The 22,659-nt window shown below is 42.8% G+C and overlaps 1 protein-coding gene across 1 annotated transcript in view; it reads left to right on the top strand.

The window, feature by feature from the left end:
• Window positions 1–22,659, top strand: part of NEK10 (NIMA related kinase 10) — a 285,708-nt gene that overhangs the window by 33,160 nt on the left and 229,889 nt on the right. The window contains exons 5-11 of the mRNA XM_061196445.1: window positions 3,924–4,008; window positions 11,736–11,777; window positions 13,196–13,274; window positions 14,230–14,297; window positions 15,896–15,975; window positions 17,382–17,468; window positions 20,091–20,315. Coding sequence (XP_061052428.1) covers window positions 3,924–4,008; window positions 11,736–11,777; window positions 13,196–13,274; window positions 14,230–14,297; window positions 15,896–15,975; window positions 17,382–17,468; window positions 20,091–20,315 — 666 coding nt within the window. The remainder of the gene's footprint in view (window positions 1–3,923; window positions 4,009–11,735; window positions 11,778–13,195; window positions 13,275–14,229; window positions 14,298–15,895; window positions 15,976–17,381; window positions 17,469–20,090; window positions 20,316–22,659) is intronic.

Here is a 22,659-nt window from a genome sequence, read left to right as displayed (position 1 = left end):
GATAATTCTGCCTGGCTGCAGGCCTCAGATGGGTTGAGTCCTGCCTTTATTTTCAGAAGAAACTGAGATTTGCCTCCATAGCAGAGGTGTCACTGTCATGGTGCCCTGGCTATAGGAGGGCTGTGATGTTGCTGGTGGCTGTGGCAGGCAGCTCTTGCCAGGAGCCTTGGTGATGGCAGGAGGAGCGACTCCCAGCCAGTGATGTTCTTGGGACATCTTGCTCAACCTCTATCTGCAGAGCCAGGCCTCTGCTGGGGGCTCTAATTTATAAGAAGCAGTCAAACATCCTTGGGAATATAAGGCTACGGGAAAAGCATATTTCCAACTTCCTTCCCATGAGCTAAGTTAGTAGATGGAAGGAACAGTGAGTGGCTTGGGGCGGAGTGTAAGGGGGCTGGGCTGGGGGTGACACCTCCAGTGGCAGGAACCACAGATGTTTGGCTTGCCTTCTAGGAGGGTGTGTCTCGTGTACTCAGGTCTGAGATGGGCAGGTTTGGGACAGAGTTGAATTTCTCAGGATTGTGGAAGAGTCAAAGCTGAATTTCCCACCAAAGGTCAAGGATCAATATCGGACAAGCCAGGCAAGGGTTGGCTTGGGACTGCAGCTCAAGTAAATGCTCCACTTGACTGAGGGGCAGATCTTTAAAGTATCCTAACTTTACTGGATGTACAACCAGCTCAGCTGTGGAGGTGGGAGAGGGTAGGAGAAATTATGTGGATTCTAGTCCAAAGTAGCTTCCATTATCTTTCTCTGTTTTTCTTGGCTATGTATGAAATAGCAGACACATTTTGTTTTAGGTTTTTGTTAACATTTGCACCAAGTGCCACCGTTGGACTAGCTTGGAGGGCAATGTAAGACGTGTCACCTGGCAGGGACTAACTTCCGCAGGTGATGCAGGCAGGTCCAGTGCTCGGCAGTGCTCAGACCCCCTTCCTCACCTCGGGAGTCCAGGCTGTGCTGTGTTGGTGGCTTCTGCACCTTGACATACACTTTGGTTAGAACAACTGCATGTGACTGGCCTCATGTCATGTCGGAGGACATCTATATAGTTGTATGGGAGGTTCCAGTGTTAAAAAGTCACACCAAGGCTGCTTCATGGGAAGCACCAAAGGCACAGGCTCCCAGCCCAGCCCAGCCATGTTATGAGAGGGTCAGTGTGTCTGAGAGAGCATGGGTGGGGGCAGTGGAGAGCGGGGGGAATGAGGTCCGAGAGGCAGTGCGGAGGCCGGGTCCTGTAGGGCCTCAGGGGCCGTGAGGACTGAGTGAGAGGAGAACTGTTGGAGGAGGGCAGGGGAGGGTGTTTGTCTCCTTGGCAGACGTGTGAAGATTGAAGTTGGGGACAAAGATGGAAGCAAGAAAGCCAGATGGGAGGCTTTTGCAATAGTTCAAGCAAAAGATGATGGCGGCTTGAACCAGGGTCATAGAAGACGAGGGAGTGAGAAGTTGATCTCAGAGAGACAGCGGTGAGTGGTCTCGAAGCGGGATCTTATTTCCCTGCCCAGGAATTGGAGCTGCGTAGCCTGGATGAAAACCAGGGATCCTAGCCACTAGTCCAGCAGGGGCTGGAGGCTAGAAGCAAAGTTCCCCTGGCTCTTGCCCCTGTTTGAAAGCAAGAATGATTCAAGGAGGCAAAAACAGGTACGAAGTTTATTATTAGAGACACAGCACAACATGTGGGAGAACACACAGAGAAACAGTGTATTTAGACAGAAACAAAACAGGAGTACACACCTGGAGAGAAAGGGTGTGGGCATCCTCCTGAATGAGGAGTGCAATAAAGAGGCGGTTAAATCATTTATAGGGGGCGGTTCTTCTGGGTCTTCCTTCTCCTCTGGCCAGTTATCTCGCTTCTTTCCCCACACATGACCTGTCCTACTGCCCTGCCTGATATGTGTGCACATCTTTTTGCCAAGATGGATTCCAGTGCAGAGGCTAACGGAGGTTTGATAGCACCTGTTATGGGATGATGTTGCCCCTTTTTGACCCCAAAGGAGCCTTCCTGCTCATGTGCAGTCGGGGAGGTTTCCTTGACTTCAGTAGTGATAGATGTGGTCGTTTTATCTCTTTACTCCCCCTCAGAGCTCAGCGCCTGCCACTAGCTTTGTCCTTGGCGTGTCCAGGGAAAACAAAGCTCCAATTTATTCTGCTTGACGAACTCCAGCTGCTCAGCCCAGGGGCCCATCTACCTCCGACCTCAAAGTGGTGGGAATGGGGAGATATTTTAAAGGTAGAGCGGACAGGATGTGCTGAGGGATTGGATGAAAGAGGTGAGGGAAGTAGAGGAGGTGAGAAAACACCCAGGGTTTCGGTCTGATCAACTGGAGGCCTGGAGGGGTGAGGCGTGTTTGTGTGTGGGGGCCGGCGGGGCATGAATTCAGTTTCAGATGTGCTAACTGTCAGCTGAGACTCAGGAAGCCGTGGGTCCCGGCCTCAGCCTGGGCTCTGTTCCTCCAGGTTCTTGGGCAGAAGCGTCCTCACAGAGTGCCATGAAAGGCCCTTCGCAGTGTTCACTCTCTGCAGCCTGAGTGGCAACACTGGAGCAGCCTGAAAAATTTTCCCAGTTTGAATTTTTTTTTACTACTAACTCTAACTGGCACAGAGCAGCTGAGCAGTGAAGTAGAAGCTGCTCACGGAGGCACAGCAGCTGCGAGGGGCGCTGGGTGTGCCGATGACCCCACCCCAGAGTGACCGGGGTGGCGCGCCGACCACTCTGCTCCCTCCAGCTGGAACCCACTGAGCGAGCCGTGCCTGCAGTGAGCCCCAGCCGTGCTGGTGGCCCCTGTGACTCGGGTCGAGGACTGGGTGGCAGCGCCCATGTGAGCGGCTGGGCCCTGGCACCCCGCTCTGGTGTTTTGAGTCCACTTTGCCCGCAGGCCCGGAGAGCAGCAGTGCCTGAGAACTTGCTCCCTCGTCCCTGCTGCAGCCCCCCACCACCACTGTGACAGCCGTTTTGGGAGCAGGAAAGCCAGGGTGCTTGCCTCCGTGGGGGTGGGGGGTCCTTGGAGGTGAGGCTGGCACAGAAGGGCCCTTGCCCAGTTGGCTTCCCCACTCCTCACCCCCTGCTCTCCACTCCAGGTGGACTCCCCGAGAGCATGTCCTCAATCACTCACGTGCACACCAATCTTCATGGAAGAGTCTGCTTCTGGGGAGACTGATCTAAGGTGTAAGAAAATACTTCATCACGATGTTTCCCACAGGGAGCGCTGAAGTACCCTGGGGGCTGCAGAGAACCCCCAGGGGTGTCGTGGGATATTTTTAAATTTCAAGGAAAACAGCAATGATGCACAACATCTGTCAGACACAGTGCAAACTACTCCAGGTAGTTACAGTTTCCACATTAGATTGTACTGCCTTCCCTTAGATGATGGCTTACTTTTCTGTAGCTGGGTTTTCAGTGGTTACTGTGATAAAAAGCAAGTGCCCTGGGAAAGTCAGGTGGAAGAGGGAATGGAGGTAATAGTGTTAGATCTGATTCCAAGGCTGGAGAAGTTGTTTCGTGTCCACAGGTGCACACACCCCATTAGTAAGTAAATGTGATTAAGAATAAAATAAAAATACTTTTCTTTTAGTGTCTGTGTATTATTTTTTCAAATGGATACTAAGTTATCAGGGTATCAAGTCTTTTAAAGTTGAACCCTTTAGCTATTTCTTTTGGTCAGGGGCTGCCGTGAGTCAGTAAGGGCCCTGTGAACCAAATAATTTTGGGGGCCTCTACTTTGTAGTGACAATGACAGTTTCTATGTGTTTTGCATTAAAATGGGTCAAGTGTTCAAGAATCAAATAACAGTCCCCATTGCAGACTGTTTGAGATAAACTAATGCTCTTCCTTTAGATGTTTTTTATTCTTCTTGCATTGTTCATGAACTGTCACGTTGGCCTTTAAACATGAACGAACATGTTCTCTCTTGTTTTCTTCTTTCAGAGAGTGGGTTGATCGAGCCCCATCTCTTCATTTTCTGAGAGTATTAATTTGTCTGAGACTTCTAATGAGGGATCCATGTTATCAGGTTGGTTGCAAAAAATAAAAATATTTTTTACTTGTTCGAAGATGAAAAAAAACCTGGTGGGCTTTTCTTTGAAGCAGAGCATGGTAACTTTTTTTTTTTCCTCTCTCACAGCTCAGTAGTTTCCAAATTTGGGAAGTATCTCACCTGCTGTTTAAAATGATAGCAGAGAAGTGATTTAATGGGGACAAAAACACCTGTATATTTCTACTCTATTACCTATGGGATGAAGTGGATTGAACTTTGGGTCTATGTTTGCATTATCTCCTGGCATTTTAAACCATAGTCAGTTTGGAGAGGTGAACACTTGGCCACACCTTCGAGCATGTTGATGCCAAGCAGCTCACTAGGTCAAAGTCAGCAGCGACAAGTGGGGGCTTCCTCAGGGGGCTCCAGGGGCAGTGAGTGGGAAAGGCAGGGCCTGCAGCTTTGGTAGCTGCTCCAGAGCCATGTTTGTCCCAGAGTTCAGCCTCAGACCCTGAGTTAGAGGTGAGCAAGGGGCCTCCCACTTGTCTCAGAGGAGGTGTCTGCAGGCAGGAATCTCCCCTCCTCTCATTAGTTAGTTAAATGTGCAGCTGTAGTTTAGTGCCTCTCAAACTTTAAAGTGCAGAGGAATCACCTGGGGATCTTGTAAATGCGGATGTGGATTCTGTAGTTGTACCCTGAGACCCACGATTCTGCTGAGGCCACTGGTTCATGGCCCACATTTTGATTAGCAAGAACTTAGTGCTTTAGCAGTGAGGCTCTAAAGAAAGGCTTACCTAACACTTCACCTGGATCGTGAAAGTTGTTCCGTCTAGTCTCAGCTGCTAAGATAGCTGCTTTTATAAAGCAGAAGTTCCTAAACTTTCTGTACATCAGGAACACTTGGAAGACTTAAAGATTGCTGGCACCTGCCCCCACAGTTTCTGATTCAGTAAGTTTGGGGAGGGCCTGGAAATCTGCATTTCTAACAACTTTTCCCAGGTGATGCTGATGCTGCTGGTTGGAGGACCACAGTTTGAGAACACGGGCAGAACCACTGCCCAGCCAATTTGGAGAAGCCTCCAAATTGCTTATGAACCATTACTCTTTCTTCTTGCCAATGTTAAATATCTAAAGAGCATTCTTACTATCCTTATTATTCATACATGCTTCAATTATTTTCACAGATTATTTCTTTTCCTAAGAGGTATCTCCTTTTATGCCCTGTCCTGATAAGCTACTGGGATGCTCAGACCACTCTGAAGCTCTTTTATTTTGGATTCAGTTTTATTGATGAATTATTATTTGAGTCAGAATAATAATAATAATAATTTCATTACCCCAATAACCATCTTTTCCAAACTTGGCATTTAAAAAAAAAAAAAGTGTTCTGGTACTAGCCAGCTACAGAGCCTGCTCTGATTTGAGTCTCCTGGGATTCATGATGGCTTCAATCTTTTCTTTAGAAGAGTCACTCCCTTCCTCATTCCGTATTCTAAGCTGTCTTTGTGCTGTTCTAGTTTAGCCAACCACAGTCATTTGAATATATTACATACTTCAAATGCCTTTCTGTCCTGGTTGCTCACAGTTTTCTGGGAATTTTCCTTTTCTCCTGTGACACGCAGACAGAGCTGTGTGGGCCGCGCATGGTGAGGGTGGGCCACGTGCTCCACTTTGCCTGGGTCACCCACATGAGCTCCTTGTCCGCAAGTCATTATTAATAGCCCCCTGTACGCCCCACAGGCCTCAGCTTGGGTAAGAACACTGTGTATATAATATTAATATAACTATTCATGGAGGAAGGTGGATTTTTAGCAGAAGGTCTAGTTTTTTGACTTATAGAAGTTAGCAAAATATTTGCCTTCGACATGTTTGCTCAGAGAATTGATGGCCCTTGTGTCATACTCTGCTGATCTTCATCTAAAGTACTGCCTTTCTTAATCTAGTTCTTGATGGGCTGGAACAAGGTTGACTGGATTGCCCTCTAAAGGAAAGAATTCCGTGACCTCTTTGCTTATGGGATTTTATGACCAAAACACGTATGAAGCCTAACCTCCCATTGATTTCCAGTCTTTCCATAGAAGGGGGGTGCTCCCTGAATCTCTCCTCCTGGCACTCTGTCCACAAAGAGGAGTAGTTGTTTAACATCTTGAGTTGCCAAGAATTTTTGGCCGAAGTCACATAGCAACGCTGGGGTTTACTACAACCTGTGCCAACAAATGTCAGCACGCCTCTGCCCTCGCGAGGCCTTCCCTTCCTCTCTTGGTGAATCAGTACTGCAGGATCCACAGTGGCTATTCCAGACCATCTCCACTTCTCATACCCAGACCCCTCCTACCCCTGTCATTCTTATCAGATTACAGCATTACCTGTTTTACAGGCAAAACTGAAGCCATCCCAGTAGGAGTGTTCGTATTTTCTTTGTTGCTTGAAATATTCATATTATCATGCACCTTTACGTCCCTTCTTATTTCTGAAGAAAGCCCTCCTCCTTGCCAAGGTTCAGCCTTCCATCTGTTTTCTTTGTTACAGTGTCAGTGGCTCCCTTTCTGTTTTCTCTTATCATAAAATGCCCTTTTCTTGACCTGCTATCCCCTCAAGCCTTCATCTCACCTTCATCACTGCATTCATTGAAAGGTCGGACTATAGGTCTTGAACTCACTCCCTTTCTTTTACAACTGATGTGTTGTAGAACTTTTCATTGAATATCATGCACAAGGTTCTCTCTGGAAGTCATTTAAGAAGACCATGGTGGGCCATGATCCAGTCGTCATTTCTTGACCCAGAGGCTCCAGTATATGCTTAATGGAGGTTCCAGCAAGAAAAGAGTGGAAGGGATGAAAAAGAAGCCATTTTTAAAGATAAAATTGCTTAGTTTTCCATAATTAAAGGGTGACATATGTTTGGAGATTTCAAGTGTAGTTGGAGTCCCAAGCAGGGTAAAGGTAAAAGTCCACCTGGACTCCTTACAGTAAGCTGTCATAGCACATTGCTTATCAAGGATAAAGGGAAAATCCCTTTTTTTGTTAAATTTATTTATTTATTTATTTATTTATTTTTGACTGCGTTGGGTCTTCGTTGCTGTGCACGGGCTTTCTCTAGTTGCGGTGACGGGGGGCTACTCTTCGTTGCCGTGCTCAGGCTTCTCATTGCAGTGGCTTCTCTTGTTGCGGAGCACGGGCTCTAGGTGCACGGGCTTCAGTAGTTGTGGCATGTGGGCTCAGTAGTTGTGGCTCACAGGCTCTAGAGCACAGGCTCAGTAGTTGTGACACACGGGCATAGTTGCTCCGCGGCATGTGGGATCTTCCCGGACCAGGGCTCGAACCCGTGTCCCCTGCATTGGCAGGCGGATTCTTAACCACTGCACCACCAGGGAAGTCCTAAGAAAAACTCTTAAAAGCCCCTAAACTACATTTACATCAGCTACAACAATAAAAGGAGAGTGGAACTGCGTGGCCTTCTCCCCCCTGCCCTTGCACCGCCAGCCTCTCTTTAGCAACCCATACCCTTTGCCACATTTTCTGTTTGCCTTCACTGATCCTGAGAACCTCTAGCTCTTACTCATTACTTTTTCTTTTTCTTTTTTCTGTATTATTTACTTGCTCCTTTTTTAAATTCTGCCTTCCTAAATGTTAACCTTCCCCAAAGTTATTTTCTTTGTCATCTTCTCCCCTATCTTCTGAGCTCTTGGCTTCAACTATCATTTTGTTGTTGTTGTTCTTTGCTCACAAGCACATATCTCCAGCCTCAGACTTTTCCATTCATTTAAGTCCCAAATTTCCAGGTATATGTTGGGCGGCGATCCTGATGACACAGTAGCACAGTGGTTCTCAGGTGTGATCTGGGGACCATCATCGGTCTCTGAAACTCTTCCAGGGGTCCCACAAGGTCAAAACTATCTTAAAAGTGATGCTACAGTGTTATTTGCCTTTTCACTCTCACTCTCTTACAAGTGTGCAGTGGAGCTTTGTAGAGGCTACAGGATATGTAATGACGGAACATATGCTTGTGTACTCCTGTGTTTTAAAAATTCCTCACTTTGAATGTCTAATATGGTATATATAAATAGATAGAACCCACGTAAACAGAAGCTCTTTGGGATTCTCAGTAATTTCTAAGTGTGTAAAGGAATACAGATGCCAAAGTGTTAGAGAGGCTGATATGCACAGGACCCTCAGTAACTGCACAGGGTCCTCTTTGTCCTCCCTCTCCTCCAACCTGCAGAATCAGCTCCTGATTCTGTTAGTGGCATCACCTTTCCTCCAGACTCCAAGGCAGGAAACTTCTCCTCACCCCCTACGAGGCTTTTAGAAGAGTAGTTACTAATACACCTGGAAAGATAAGTAAAGGCCAGGGCATAGTGGGGCCTTCAACTGAGACGGAGGGATGAGAGGTGTGGAACCCTGACGGCAGAGGTGTGGGTGGTGGGTCAGGGCGCAGCGCTCAGAGCTCACTGCTCTGCTGGCCGAGAGGCCCAGGGGAGCGTGTCTAAGGGCCCCGATGCTCTGGGCTGCAGTGACATCGTGCTGGACTGACAACAGCCAGATTGGTGTTGCAGGGTGCTCCATTGTTCTATATAGTTTTTATCAGTATTATGTTATTGTATCATTTTTTTTTAAAAAGAGAAAAATTCTGGGAATGGGTAGAGCAAGGACATTTGTTCACATGTGGCTCATTGAACTGAAGTTCAGATTGATGGGGACTTTCTCCAGGCCATTAGTCTCAGAAGTCCAGAGCCCAGTCCCATGAGCCTCCAGCCCGTGCCGGGGAGGAGGGCTGAGGTGGGTAAGGGCGCGCAGTCCTGTTTGCTTTTCAGATCAGTAACCAGGACTGCTGAGCCCAGGGGTGTGCGTGCCTCGTGGTCTTCTCTCCCATAGACGCGGGCAGGTTAGACCAAGCGTGTCCCCGCCGCGCTCCAGTCTCTGTCGGGGCCTCAGGCCTCTGGGAAAGTGTTTGTTTAACAAATGGAGGGTAACTGCTTGAGTGCATTTTCCCCTTATTGTACTTTATAGCAGCGCTTCTCTCACGGTGCTCCACAGGACTTGGTCAGTATTCTGTGAAAAGAAGTGTGCTCTGCCCGGTGATATGTAGGAAAGCTGCACACGGGTTCTCCCACTAGAGACTTACAGTGCACGGCAGCATATTAAAGCTCTGAGGAGTTTTTAATTTTACTGAGGAGTTTTAATCTATGATAAAATAATTTGTTACATTCTGTTTAACCTACCATTTGATCATGAATTTTTTTTTTTTTTTTTAAGAATACCTAGTACCACCCACTGCATAGAATAAAATGATTATTCCCAGGAGAGAGGCTGGGAAACATGGGCTTAGTTCCATATTGTTAACATTGATTATTGGATAGATATACTTTTGTCAAGGTAAACATTTAAAGATGACCATGACTAATCATTTAACCATTATTCTCTCCCTGGTGTCTTCTCCCTCCCAAGCTTCAAATTTAAATTTCCTTTATGTCAGCGATGCCAGATTTCAGTCTTCTGCCCTGGCCTCATTTTTCCCCAGCCTGTTGTTCTTTTGTCACTTGGATACACCACCAGCAACTCAGCATGTCCAGACTCAGTCTCCTTGTCTACCCAGCCTATTCTCCCCTTCCCGGGTTCATCGTGTCCTTGCCCCCAGTCACCCTGGCTCGCAGACAGAGATGCCTCCTGCACTCCCTTCCTGCCCTTGGCCCTTTCACGCCCAGTTGGTCACACCACTGCCAAGACAGCCCACCTGTCCACTCCCTTCTCGCTGCCCCTGCCAACCCACAGGGCTTCCCTCCACGCCCCTGCCTCTCCAGTTCATTCTAAGAGTAGAGGGACAATGTGCTCACGGCTGATTCTGATCGGCCCTTGTTCGCACCTTTTCATCAGGCCCGAATGGCAAAGTTCAAATTCAGGCTCATGTCCAAGTCTGAATGGACATGTCCAGTTTATCTCACCCTATTTTTCTAACATTATTCCCAAAGATTCCCTTCATGGTGTTAGGGAGGTGCTTTTCACAGTAATAGAACATCTTGATGTTCTTTCTACGCAACTTCTATGCACCTTTGAGCCTCTTTGTTCTCTTTACTTGGAATCCCCTTTATTTCCCCCTCTCCCCCCACGTCTTCTCAGCACATCTATCCATCCTTCTAAGCCCATTCAGAGGCTACCACCCTTACAAAGTTTTCCTTAGTCCTCTCAGCAGGCTATTATATGTCCCTTCTCTGCAGCATCACAGCACCTCATGTATAACTTTCTTATAACACTTACCAAATTCTATCTTAAATTCCAGTTATTTGTATATCTGCCTTATGCTTGCTTGCAGCTCAGTGAAGTCAGCCTCTGTCATCTACATATTTGTGTCCCCTTCAGAGCCTAACCCAGGGATCTTACCTAACAGGAATGAAAAAAAATATTTGTTGAAAAAATATAAGTGGTTTTAAAATGTTATTTTTATCTTTATATGTATAAAATTTCCACCATAATTAGCGATAATGTATACAATATTCTTACGTTCTTTAATTATAGCTCTTCTAAAGTGAATAGCAATCATGGGAATTCAAATTAATAGGTGGTCGTAGACTGATTTTTAATTGAGTTATAAATGTACCTTTATTCTTAATTTAAACAAGTGTATGTTGCTTCCAAATTCCCTTCACACAGAATAAGGAAACCTTGACCCAGGAGGCCTTGAGCCCCTGAGCCTTTCCTCAGCTGCCCACTCAGCTTCCGGGTAGAATGAGATGGCGCCCTCACAGTCACGTACTCATTGCCCTGAACTTTCCAGAGTTGGAATGTTGGCTAATGTTTGTATTTCAAATAACTTCCTTGTGTGCACAGAAAGTAAGGAGAGAGGTGTCAATACAGAGTTACACAGGTTAGCCCACCTGAAACCCATTAACCCCAAGATAAATGTCAGTGTGGGTAACCTGAGAGCATCGACTGTTAGGAGAGCTCCAAACCAGTTCTTTTCACAACTCCAGCCTCCCAGCACTCTCTCTTTTAATTAGCACTTTTCAGAAGTTTCATGCAGTGCCTTGTTATTGGGAATTGATTTTAAAGACCTATATCTGAGGACATTTTGCAATGATTATCCTTACATTAGTTTAGGGTATGGGTGTAATAAGACCATAAGCCACATCATTTTAAGGAGAAGCCCTGTCGTCTAGTCTACTAGAGCAATGCTGCTCAGATTTTATTGGGCGTGTGAATTACCCAGGGATCTTGTTGAAATTCATAGTGTCATTCAGCAGGTCTGGGGGGAGTAGGAGATTCTGCATTTCTAATCAGCTCCAGATAATGTTTTTGCTGCTGGTCCATGGGCCACACTAGGCAGAGGCCTAGAGGAAGGTCCTGGGATTCAGTGATGCTGGATTCTTATCCAGGCTCTGTCACTTAGGCGAAATGGTTTACCATTCTGGGTCTTAGCTTTCCTACTCTGTAATATGAGGGTGTTGAAGGGAATGATATCTAACAGCTTTTTCCAGCTCTAACATTTTATGATGACATGAGAGGAAGTAAAAAGAATTAGGAGGCAGGCTGCAGTTCTGAGCATACTTACATTCTCTTAATCTCAACCCAACTTTCATTCATATTTATTAATAACTTATCTTAAATATAGTATGACTGGCAAACATTAAAGTTTTCCATATTTATGTTAGAATATGGGCCTTCAAAAAATAATTAAAACTCATAACTTAATAAATAGATTGCATGTAAAATACATTCCCCCCACCACTCTCATCTTTCATGTGTGTTCTGTTGTTTTTATTTTATCAGGAAATGCTCCATAGCTTGGGTGGGATTGAAAACCTAGCTCAGGTAAGATTCCTTTTGTGGTGGCTGGTTTTGCCTTTCACTGTTAGGCAGAGATTACACAGGTGTGTGACAGAAGATGTCTTTCTTACCTTAGCTGCCTGCCAAGGAGAGGAGCAGGCAGGGTTGTGAGTGTGAGCATGAGGCAGGATACACACAGAGCAGGGAGGGACTCGTGACATTTTCTCTTGGCTGATTGGGCTCACTTTACCCAGCCTGTTGAAACGAGAAAGTTCTATCAATATAAGAGGTCACCTGTCTTTAGTTAGTAAAGAAAATAAATAGGTGTTGTCTGGCAGGCCCCAGGCCTCAGCATTGCACACACCAAATGGTGGGAGAAAATATTGGTTATGAAGATGTTCATAATTTTTTCACACAAAAAAGAATTGCTGTGCTCACTAAAATATTAAAAATAAATGACAATGTGAGGAATGATCTTGACTTCATTTATTTTTCTGCTTTGGTAACTACTGAGGGAAGGTAAGGAGGTGAATATACATGCTGAGACAGTCCAATGTTTGGGCTTATTAATACAATAAAACAAAATTTCCAGGCATGGAAACAGTTGAAAAAGCCCATTCTCCTGAAATCTATACCATGTATGGAAAGAATAATTTTCATAATAAACCCGTGGCCCTGCAAACTCATTCTGAGTTATTAATGGATGATTAATTTTAATGGCAATTTAATATCAAATCTATTTTATTATTTTTTTATTCTTGGGAAATTGATAAAACATCTTGTTTTTATTTTTAAGAAATTTTTTAATTGGCTAGAGGTTTAGCTCATTTAATGAAATAATCTTTAATAAAATTATGTTGTAAAGGATCTTTTAATCCATTTTACTTTCATTAAAATGTCAGAAATTTATGTGTGTTTCCCTGAACTTATTTCTTATTACAATCAGTCATCCACAGTGAGGGATTATTAGACTACCCCATGCATTTCATTCTAATTATTGCTATCAGCTTGTATGCTGGTTAGATATAACTTAGGATATTATAAAACATAAGGTCGATAAAATATATGCAGTGTGTTATTAAAATTCTGCTGAAAAGTTACAATGAAGAAATAAAATTCTATGTACTATATTATTGCATCTTATTTGTATCTTATATTTGGAGGCTAAATTGCAACACAAATTTATTCAGTTAGGAGTGATCTTGGGACTTTTGAGAGTTTAAACAATCTTTCCAGGTCCCTCCCTCCACTTTGGGGCGTTCCACAGAAGCCAAGAACCCAGAAACCCACCCCCTTCTGCACTTGAGTGAAGCAGGCCCAGGGCCACCAAGTATTGTTTGGTGAGCCTGTTGTGCCACCTACAGCTCATTTTCAGAAGTGCACAACCTTTCCCCTCACCTGCTGTGTGCTTGAGCGTCCTCCCCTCTGACTCGCCTGTCGGTCTCCCCCTCCCCCCGCCGCAGTACATGGAGATCGTGGCCCACGGGTACCTCGGCTCCGGGGAGGCACAGCACAGCGTGGACAAGCTGGTCAACATGACGTGTAAGCGCGGTCCCGGGACGCAGCTGGCCATCCGGGCATGGCGTTTGCAGCAGGGAAGGGGGGACGCTTTGAATACTCACGGGGGTCCCCACACAGCTATGGGCTTGAGAGTCCATGCCAGCTGTTTTGCTCAGTGGCAAAATGTACCCAGAGGGGAGATTTTTAGATCACAGTTCTTACCTTGAAAAACCCGATTTCATGTTTTAAAAGATTTTCATTGAGCACAAGCTTAGTTTATTTAGTGCAAGAGAGACTTCCTTCCATAAAAGCAAATTTTGGTAAAAATATTTTTTGCCTCCTTCGATTTCTATTAAAATGTCAGAGACTATTCATTTTTCATCTGTAAAATTGGGGTAATAACAATACCCACTTCCAAAGCTTCTCTTTTTGGAAGCTCTTCCCAGCCCACCTTCCGTGCTCTCTGGATTTGATGAGTGCGCACTCCTGCTCTCGTGGGAGTGAGCCCACTTTCTTTGCATGCACAGGACAGGACCTTAATTCTCAATTCCGGGGAGAGAGGAATCTGTGGTGAGCCTCAGGCACCAGGAAGGTTCTGTGAGGCCAGCCGTTCCCCTCCACTGAGGAACCTTGCTAAGTCCAACACATGAAATCTTTATGGGGACGATCTTTGAAGAGTAGGTTTCACTTTGAACTTGTAATGATATTAAGGAACTCATTCAACTTTAAGTGGAAGGGAAGGTTTAATTTTCTTGCTATCTCCAAATTTTATTATTATAATAGTAATATATAATAAATACTAGTTGAGCTTGAAACATGATTCTTGGAGTAAAAAAATCAACCCTGTCCCTCCTTCCTCCATTGTCCTTTTTGTGTGGCCTGTGTTCCCATTTGTCCTTCCTTTCCTTGCCCATCAGTACTTGAGACCTGAGGTTCTATGAGCACTGACCCCCTTTAAGCTTCAAATCCCTCGTTGAGATATTCCATTCCTTTATAGATATTTTTCAAAAACTTGCTGCTGTCAAAGACCAAAGAGAATGGGTCACCACAAGCGGAGCCCACAAGGTGAGTGGTCCCAGAAGGAGTTCCTGCTTCAGCTTCATATGGTGGTGGTTCACATGCTAGAGTCCAGAGCCCTTGTGGTCAAGCCACGTGTAATTATAATTCTCAAGCCTGCTAACCTAGCCTAAAATTGCCAATCTCTGCTAACCCGCCTAAGGAGTAAATATAGAAAGAGCAAATAAAGGTTTTCTGAACCTTTTTTCTTTTTTCTATGTCATTTAATTCTTTATTGCTTAATCAACTAAGTTTATTGCTTAATTTAAATGTTGCTTGTAAAACCTTGACTATATATAAACTGACCCTAGGTGTGTGTTTACAAATAAATAAATAAATACATATATATATGTATACATATAAATACATTCCATTTGGCACATGAGGTTATATTAGTTTGTACCATGTGAAATTACCCTGGCGTGTAGGTCAATTTCATATGGTTTAACCTCATAATAAGATGGTTTAGTATTATAAGCTCATGGGTCAAATACATATTTCAAGATGAACGAATGCAGGTTTAATCAAAACAGACTACATTTATATTTATAGCAAAACTATTTAGCTGGTAGCTGCCTAGAGCCAGGTTTCAATAATTTGTTGAGTTTTTATATCCCAGGAAGCCACTTTCCAGCATATATTAGAGCAAAGTTGCCTAAAATGTGTTAACACATGCTGCTCATTGTATGGGAGGGGGGGTGATTCTTAGTGATAATACAGGTCAGCATTTTTTATTTCAATAGCTATATATTTCACTGATATCACTTAGAATTTGAAGAACATTTTTGAGTAGCATTAAGGTGTTAAGGGTGGACATGACAAAAATTGTGAAATGATATATCAGTGACTGGAGTTTGAGAAACATTATGTTAGAAGACAGAAAGGAAAAAGTGAGAGAAGAAAAAGAGGAAGGGATCTGAGAAACAAAGATAATAATAGCGCCGTAGAAAATGCATGAGATCATAAAGGGGAAAAACCCACATAATAGAAACCCAAAAATCAGCCTAGTAGTTGTTATACAGGTCACAGCTCTGGTCTGAAGTATGTTTGGGTGTGTGCTTTGGGGGACCTTGAGTTCTAAAAATGTAGAGGGAATATACGTAAATTTGCAGTAATGGGAATCCCGAGAAGGTGACTGATAAGATATAGACGACTCCCAACTCAGTGATGTTACTCAGAAATTTGAGAGGCAAATGGATTGTCTGGTAGTGTTAACATATCTTGCTTAGTTTGGGGAAAAAAGACAGTCTTCAACATTTTGTTGAAAAAGTACTTTCATAATTTGGAAAGTGCCTGCCACAATGCCAATGCCCAACTCAGAATGAGTGCTCAGTGACTGGTTGCTACCAGAAGACAGAGAGCAGACAGCGTGGGCACCTGGAAGTAGAGGACCATGTATCTTGGTCCCTTTGCTTCCTGTCCTGGGCAAGGAATGCTTACAAGGAGCTCGTCTGAAGAGGGGGTGGATGCCTGCCCCTTAAGAACTGGAGATCGTGAATGTTTAACAAATTTTGAGGTTAAGCCTCTATGATCTTTAGAAGGAAACATACTGTTCAAGAAGCTTGTAGTACTTACATAATTAAACCTTATTTTACTTCATTTTTCAGACATTAGTAAATTTACTCAGTGCCCGAGATACTAATGTTCTGTTGGGTGCCCTTCTGGCTCTGGCTAGTTTAGCTGAAAGGTGAGTGTATTTTAATAAGTTCTGCTGCTTTAGCAACTCAGATGGAAGAAATGCAAAATAGATCAGTTTCTCTATTTATTTTGTCATCTACTTAGTTAAAATTTGTGAAAAATAAACATGAAGTACCATAACTATACTGAAGAGGATCCGGGATGGAAAAGCATCACTTTAGAATTTAAGTTGGAGCAGCAAAGCAGTTTAAAATTTTCTTTTTTTTTTGCTGACTAGAAATATTTACCTAGTCTTTTCATCCAACCCTCAGTTACTTCTACTTTCAAAATTACACAATATGTCTTGGACAGTTGAATCTCCCTGACTTGTTTTCTTCATTCTCTCCCCTATATATATTTTAACATTTTCAAACATTTTTGCCCTTTAAAAAATTCTAGATAACCCCTACAGATGTTATGATTATTTTAAATAAAAAAGCTTTAAATATGTTTTTATACCAGTAAGTGGATCACTGCTTTTTTTGTTTTTTTTGGGTTTTTTCCAACTTAATTGAGGACTAATTGACAAATATAATTTTATGTATTTAAAGTGTACAACATAATGATTTGATACACATATACATTGTGGAATGGTTACCAAGATCAAGATAATTAATACATCCATCACCTCTCATAGTTAACTCTTTTTTTTGGTTTTGTGACGAGAACATGCAAGATCTCTCAGCAACTTTCAAGTGCACGACCCCATATTATTAACTGTAGTTGCCATGCTGCACATTGGATCCTTAGTGCTCATTCTTCTTATAACTGAAAGTTTGTACCCTTTAACCTACATCTCCCTGTTTCCCCCTACTTCCAGCCGCTAGTAAACACCCTCCATTCTATTCTGTTTCTATGTAGTCGGTTTTGTTTGTTTATTTTAGATTCCACATATAAGTGATACCGTATGGTAGTTGCCCTTCTCTGTTTGGCTTATTTCATTTAACAGATTGTTCTCTAGGTTCATCCATATTGTCACAAATGACAGGATTTTTTATGGCTGAACAATATTCAATTATGTATATATAATTATATTCAATTATAACTATATATAAATATTCAATTATATATATAAATATGTATATCACATTTTCTTTATCCACTTCATCTATCAAAGGACATATAGGTCATTTCTATATCTTGGCTATTGTGAGTAATGCTGATCATTGCTTTTTTGTGAACAGCATATGTTTCCCTTTCTCCAAAGGGAATCATGTTATCATCATACTGTTATTAAACAAATTTAAATTTATGACATATAATACTTATTGAATGTTGGAGTTTAATGTAGCCCTGCCCCATAGAGCTACATTGCATTTTGTTTCTCCTCCTGGGATAATATGAGGGCTAAGATATTAAATACGTGGATATGGTAAAATACATTTTTCATAGTTACTAATACTTTTCAATTTGTAGTCCAGAATGTAGGGAGAAAATAAGTGAACTCAACATTGTAGAAAATCTGCTGATGATTTTACATGAATATGACTTGCTTTCCAAAAGGTAGGATTGCTAACAGGGGAAAATGACAGTGTCTGACATTTAATGAAAATGATTATTATTATTTTACTTATGTTATTTACATTGTTAACTGAATATCATGAGTCAACTTGGCATTTATCTTCTATTTAAGTTTATATAAAGTAACCAATAGCAAAGAGATATATCGATCTATCTTTGGTCCTGCTTTACTTCTAGAACTGGTCATAGATTTGAAATATATAAGTCTCATGATTACATCTTTAATATTTTTTTTATTACATTTATTTACATCCTGTCTCCTTAAGGAAGGAAACTCTGAGGTGGCTCTACTTTCAGTAATTTCAGATTGTGTGTTGAATAAGTAATTAGATTCCTAAAATCTATTTTGCTTAAGGCAAGTAAAATACATTAAGATAGCTACTGACTTATTTCATGACCAAAACAGAATCTAGAGTAAAATGAACTCATTTTCACTTGAACTACCTATTGCCCTAAAAACTTATTGTATCCAGATATTTATTAGGTTACCTGCATCATTTGATATTTAGTCGAGTAAGTCATAATTTTCTAAAGAGGCAAAATAGTTAACAGAAATCCCAAGCAATGAAACACTGACATTTAACTCATAGTAAATCCCTTGAATTCTTCATCTAAGCCAATTTAACCCTCTTTTACAAACTATACTTAGACTTGGTTGTCTGAATTGACTCACCCAATAGCCTCTGCACAGGTGTTGGAAAACCAAAGATGAATAAGATATGGTTACATGGTGTAGGAGAGGGGCAGACACACAAATCATCAGTTTCACCACAACATTTGTAGGTGGTGTGGTCAGTGGATGCACAGGATAGATACCCTGGGGGCATGGAGCAGCACCTCCAATCAGAGCGAGGGGTCATGCCAAGTCTCCTAAAAGAAGGAGCAGTTGTCTAGGCAGAGGAAGAGAGCAAGTGAAAACAGAAAATGCTCCCACCTGGAGGCCTGCAGTGGTGTGTGAGAGAGGAGCGTGCATGGGTGGGCGCAGCTACAGCAGAGTGCAGGAGGGAGGGTGCCAGAAAACTAGTTAGATACTTGGTGATAAGTTAGAAACAGAGCTAATTTTGGCCAGGCCTTCTACATGCCAGGCCCTGCTCTAAGCGCTTTTGTGTTTTAACTTGTTTGATCTGCAATTCTCTTTCCATATTTTATAGATGAGATACCTTTAGCGAGGTCATGATGGGCTCTTTGTGCCTAATAGTGTGGTTTTTATCATGAACATTATGGAGACTCACAGATTTTAATCATGATCAGATTGATTTTGGGGGGACAGTTATTCTGATTGCAGTGGGTGGGGTGTGGAATTTAGCCACACAATGAGATCCACTTAGAACAAGGAGGGAATGTTTGGTGTAGAAAGTTTGAGAAGGTGAAGAATACTGTCTACCAAAGAACATATGTCAGAGCATAAAAGTTTGGGAGGGAAAGGAGCCATGGAAAATTAGCTCAGGGAAAGGAATTGTGAAGCAGGGTAAGAATAGGAATATTGGAGAGGAGGGTGACAGAGAAGCTTATATCTTGAGCATAATCGAGGCTCACAAGGATGGAGGGGCAGTGGCTTTAGCTAGCTGCAGGACTCACAGAAGAATTAACCTCAGTGCTTGCCCAGGAAACAGGAGGAACCAAAGGCTCTCCACTGGTTGGAGAAGAAGGAAGTGTCTTGGAGGATTCCCAGTCTTTGGCTTGGAAATTGAAAAGACTGTGGTGTCCTGAATCCAGATTGGGGACATAAGTAGAAGGGCTGATTTGGGGAGGAGGATAATGTCTTTGAGTTTAGAAACAGTGGGGTGAGTGCCTGTGGAACAGTTAAGTGACTGCTGGAACCTCTATAGGTTGGGAGTGATGCCTGGGCTGAGATCACAGTGCCAGGGTAGAGGGAGTGTTTGAAGCCATAGGAATAAATAACACCATCCAGGAAGAGTGTTCAGAGTGTGAGCCTGGAGGATTCAGGACAGCTCTATGAAACGTCTATCGTCATAATGTTTCAGAGCTTAGTTGAACCTTATGTCCTATGCCATCATTATCTTTATTTTACTCTCCAGATATTCACTGAGCACTTTGCATTTAATTTCCCTGGATCATAGTGTTTTTGCTATCAGGTATTAATGTCTTATTTTTGCAATCACATAGTAAGTTTCTGAAGACTAGGATAAAGCTTTTATATTTCTTTTGTCTTGAGCATAATGCAGGTCCCATTGTATGTACTTGATGCCTATTTGCTCGTTAGTAGGTTTTTAGCCAGACCAATGGGGATACCATGAAGATATGACTTAGAAAGTGGTCCAGAAACTATGACCTGCAGGCTAAATTTGGCTCCCTGCCTGTTTTTGCGAATAAAGATTTATTGGCACACAGCCATGCCCGTTGGTTTTTGTGTGTTGTCTGTGGCTGCTTTTGCACATGTTGGCATGGCTGGGTAGTCATGACAGAGACTGTATGGCCCATAGAGCTGCAAACACTTGGCTGTGATCCAGCCCTCTACAGAGAACATGTGCTGACTGTGACGTAGAGCCTGTTAGCGCGACCGTCCGTGCGTGTCGGCAGCTCCGTGTGAATAAAGTCAAGCCGCCACTGAGCTGAGTCTCCCCTCCCGTCCATCCCTTGCAGGCTGACAGCTGAGCTGCTGCGCCTGCTCTGTGCCGAGCGCCAGGTGAGAGAGCAGGTGAAGCTCTACGAGGGGGTCCCCATCCTCCTCAGCTTGCTGCACTCAGACCACCTACAGCTGCTGTGGAGCGTCGTCTGGATCCTGGTTCAGGTTTGTGAGGACCCTGAGACCAGTGTGGAAATTCGCATTTGGGGAGGCATCAAGCAGATTCTTCATATTTTACGAGGGTGAGTCAGAGCAGGCTTTGGCCTGCTTCACTCTGGCTGATGAAGGCTGGGGTCTCAGCTGTTCGAGGGCAGGGTGGGCATGTGCTCAGCTGGCTCCCTCCCATTCTTCAGTCATTCATGTTCTACAGTGTCATTTTTACTTGTTGCAAACAGGCTCTAAATCAATGTTGGGAGCGTTCATCTTTTCAGCTCCTTGGGAGCCCTGACATATTTATCTTTGAATCACCAGCCTGCATTAAAGGAACGGATGTATGATCCTTAGTTAAAATAGGAGGAAATACTGTTATTCAAATGATTCCATGTTACTGACCCTGGTCCAGTTGCTCCTCTTTTCTCTCTAATCTCCGTGGCAGTGCTCTGAGGTGGATTAACACCTTGTTGTCTCTCGTTTAAAAGTAGAATCTGGTGGCATTCAAAGCCATGAATCTGGGGAAGGAATGGCTTGTTAAAATAGTTTCAAACTGAAATTCTCTTGAATTATGTTGCAAAAACTATAACAAAAGCAAAAAATAGTAGATATGGTATGTATTATATGTATTGAAGTATTGAATAACAATATTACTGGTACCACCAATGGGAAGGATCTATTACCTAAAATTATTATAGAGCATAATTCATCCCCCTAGGTGCTGAATCAAAGTTGAAAAGGATTATATCTGCCTGGAAAAAGATCACATTTATCTGTAGTATGTAAATAAAGTTCATTCTAATAAAAGCAGAGTAACATCAATTTTAATATGACTTGTTATCAAATCAGTATTATTCAGACTTTGTGCTTGTTGTGCCTGATAACTTGATATTGTGGAGCTATGTGTCATCAGCTCCATTCTCTGAAGGAACTTTCCAAAGCATAAGAACAGACTAGAGATATGAGCAGTGGCTTTGTTAACAATTTCTATCATTACCAAAACCAAGGAAATAATGTGTAGACTGTTGACAGTCTACTTGCTTTTATGAATATCACATAAAAATCTCAAGTACTTTAAAGTATAAATTATAAATCTTTAATTAGTATTGTGGCATAATGAGCTAGCCCCACAGTCAAAGTAATTATGATTGCAAAGGTTTTTTTCCACTTGAGTTTATAGGATGATGACGATGATGGTGGTGGTTATTTTTGGTCCATCATACGTATTACAGTGGCCGTGGGTAGCCCTCGTGGAGGGCAGCTATTTTCTTGATGATAAAATTAAATTATATAATAGTTAAGCAATACTTCAAGGACAAAACCTGCCTTTTGACCACATAGAACTGAGTTTAATATAAGGTACTAGTTTTCCTCTTTTGCTCAAGCCATAACCATTCTTGATAGAAAAGAGTTCTTTCACATCTAAAGAGTAATTTTCCCAGTCCACTTCTATGGTACAATGTTAGAAATCTCTTCCCTGGGAAGAAGATGTATGTCAATACTTATTCTATGTTAAATATGGCTCAGTGCTCTGGGAGAATTTATTACCCCAGCTGGGTAAACAATATCCTTTCAGAGCTGAGCTGCCTGGAGCTGGTATAAGGGGTGAGGTTGCCAGGTTGTCTGCTGGCTTGAGTATGAACAGGCTCTGTTGTCAGGGTGGTTTATAGGAAATCTGTTCATGCCCATTCACCTGCAGTCCCAAACTCAAAGGCAGTTTCTAAAAGGTTACATACTCTCGATCAGGTAGAGTGATCCCTAAAATTCAAGTTTTAACATAATTAAAGATCATTGACTGCAACTATTCCATTACCTTCCCTATGCTCCCAGAAAGAAGGGCAGAGGGCCCAGATGACACAGGACGGAGGCCAGGGAGACTCCATCCACTTTACGTTTGGGCATATAGAAATCTACATAGAGCTGCTGCCATAAAAATAAATGCACGAAAAAACATGGCAACCATGTAAAACAGAAGGGAACAAAGCAGATAAAAACAGACGAGTGATCTATTGTGGAAGATGTTGCACTAAGTAAACAGAAAAACAAATGCTTTATTTTATCAAACACATTAAACAGAACATGAAGTTTATGAAATGAGATTAAAGATGAGATGATAGAATAGTAAAAAGGAGAACAGAATGATTGTGAAGCTGGGAAAGAAGATGAGGACTGAACAACATGCAGAGACTGAGTACCAGAAAGAACGTGGAGTTAGTGAAAGGAAGGGCACGCTTGAAAACTTACACACGATGCAGAGGAGGAAGACAAGGGAATAAGAGCAACGTAAAATGAAGGATATGGCCCGCAGAAGATGGGTTTTCAACACGTGGATAATTAATATCCCTAAGGTAGAGAATAAAGAATAAAAGGAAATTTTGAAAAGCCTCAATGATCTAATAGAAGAGGACTTCGCTAAAATAAAAGAAGATTGGAATT

This window comes from Eubalaena glacialis, chromosome 7 (genome assembly GCF_028564815.1).
Source record: "Eubalaena glacialis isolate mEubGla1 chromosome 7, mEubGla1.1.hap2.+ XY, whole genome shotgun sequence".
NCBI lineage: Eukaryota > Metazoa > Chordata > Mammalia > Artiodactyla > Balaenidae > Eubalaena > Eubalaena glacialis.
This window is presented reverse-complemented; position numbering and strand designations above follow the sequence as displayed.